The sequence below is a fragment of the Meriones unguiculatus genome, chromosome 4, assembly GCF_030254825.1.
Source record: "Meriones unguiculatus strain TT.TT164.6M chromosome 4, Bangor_MerUng_6.1, whole genome shotgun sequence".
In the NCBI taxonomy this organism is placed as follows: Eukaryota; Metazoa; Chordata; class Mammalia; order Rodentia; family Muridae; genus Meriones; species Meriones unguiculatus.
Genome location: NC_083352.1, coordinates 13,852,062 through 13,854,055, shown reverse-complemented (window position 1 = coordinate 13,854,055; position 1,994 = coordinate 13,852,062). Strand labels below are relative to the sequence as shown.

Below are 1,994 nucleotides of genomic sequence, written 5' to 3'. Positions count from 1 at the left end.
GGCTTGTGAACTAACACTCTGGACAAAAAATCATCATGTGATTTTCATCCTATTCCAAAATAGCTTGGAGGCCTAATGTTGCCTCCTTAGCTGGTTTATACAACAAGATCACCACAGAGTGAGATGCCCTGCTCTTCTTCCTACCCATTCTGTCCTGTACTAACTTTTTCTAATATTGGTAAAAGTTGTCTCCTTGCAGCCAACAGCAACCCAATGCTTAGAAGGCAGAGACATTATCCAGACCTGTTTATTGAAATTCAATGCTATTTAAGTATATAGTAGCTCTCTGAGAAATTATATATATGAGACCTCTATCAACTCGAAGCCCAAAGTCAAAGTTCTTAATACAAAGCAAAGTCTTTGAGAGCGAGTTGAATCTACATGAAGGCAGAGCCGAAAGTCAAGAGAGGTATGTAACAAGATCATCAGTGCTCTGAACTTTCCTTACACTTTGTGCTCAAACCCTGGGATCATCCTTAAATTGCTAGTATTTGGAGCCAGTATTTTGTAAGTAAAAATGGAATTATTTATTCATTTGCAAAAAGTTTTCCTGAAGGTTTTGATATTTGATATCCAGATTATGAACTGAGCCTTGTAGCCAACATGGAAAGAATATGAACACACAGGGAGCCTAGGCAAGCAATTTATTGGAGACCAAGAAGAAACACAAGCGCAGTGGTCATCAGAGGTCTCCCTTGGGCCTCAGAGTACACAGTCATCTTGGTGTCTCTGCCTTAAGCTCAGCGGCAGCAGAACACATAGCTTTTGCCACCCCGGGTGCAGATCCCACTGATGCGTTCCAGGAATTTGCAGGCTCTTGGTCTACAGTGGCATGTCGTCCAGAGAGCTCTTGAGGCTGGAGACACACAAAGAGAAGCAGGCATTAAGTTTTGAGGGTGTATGGGACTGCCTATGATCCTATGAAGATGTGTGAGACAGCATGAGTGTGATGCCTTGGCCGCATTACAGCCATCAGCTCGGTCAACTCAACAAATAACATACTTAAGGAGTGCTGCTAAAGCACTTGAGACCCACGCTCGTGTGACTTTAATGTTGGTCTCCTTTTCTCCCACCATACATGTGAGTACACCCTTACACTGATTTCAAGTTCCTGCAGGCAAAGAAAACTTTCTCCTTGTACTTAAGACTACTTATTTTTTCTACAAGGATCTACTCAGTATTTTACTCCTTATTTTAGTAAAATTCACAAGTGAAATTTTGTAGCAAAAACCTTATGAAAAAGAAATTCAATTAAACTTACTTTACTCTTACTGTTTACTGCAATAAATAAAAAGTAAAAATAGAGTTATTAAGGGAGCCAGCCTAATCTTGGTGGGATTCCAGGGCACACCTGCAACCCTCTCTCAGGAGACTCCAAGCCTGCATCATACTGGGCACCACCACTCACCTGCATCCTGAAGAGAAAGCCCTGCTGGGCCTCCAAAGGAGATGGTCACATCCTGGTCCTCTACCCCTGGCTGCTCCTCAGTTTTAGTCTCCTCAGTTGGTTCTGGGAGAGGATCAGCCTGGGCCAGGAAGGCCAGCAGGACAACAGCAGAGAGAAGGACAAGTGTCTTCATGGCTGAGGGTCACTTGGAGTATTGGTGAGCAGTAGCTCAGTGTGTAGAGATGAGGAGGCAGCCTGCATATATAGGACTGTCACGAGAAGGTGTGGGGACAATCCCCACAGTTAGAGAAGTCTCTCATTGATGGGAACTGGGACAGACTGTTGTCCTCAGGATCCCTTTGATGTTCCTCTGTCCTCAAAGCTTCCCTCATGATGTTGGTCTGTGTGTTCAGAGACAGCCCTCCCTTCCCACTGATAATGATGAAGGGGCCTTGCTCTCTTCTCCTGTTTCCCATCTGCTTCAATATTTACCTTTCAGTGGTCGGGAAAGAAATGAGGCGGGTATTTCCTAATTTAATAAGCTCATGAGACAAGGGGTTTTGTGTTCTGAAGTTGGAGCCCTCTGTCCTCAGATAATGTACAACCT

At 44.1% G+C, this 1,994-nt stretch overlaps 1 protein-coding gene across 1 annotated transcript; it reads right to left on the bottom strand.

The window, feature by feature from the left end:
* Positions 1–629: 629 nt before the first annotated feature.
* On the bottom strand, positions 630–1,637 carry LOC110544853 (alpha-defensin 24-like). The gene is made up of 2 exons (XM_060381265.1): positions 1,409–1,637; positions 630–856 (listed from the first exon to the last, which is right to left on the bottom strand). Exons 1-2 carry the CDS (start codon positions 1,578–1,580, stop codon positions 741–743), a joined length of 288 nt encoding a protein of 95 aa, XP_060237248.1. The 5' UTR covers positions 1,581–1,637; the 3' UTR covers positions 630–740.
* Positions 1,638–1,994: the final 357 nt, after the last annotated feature.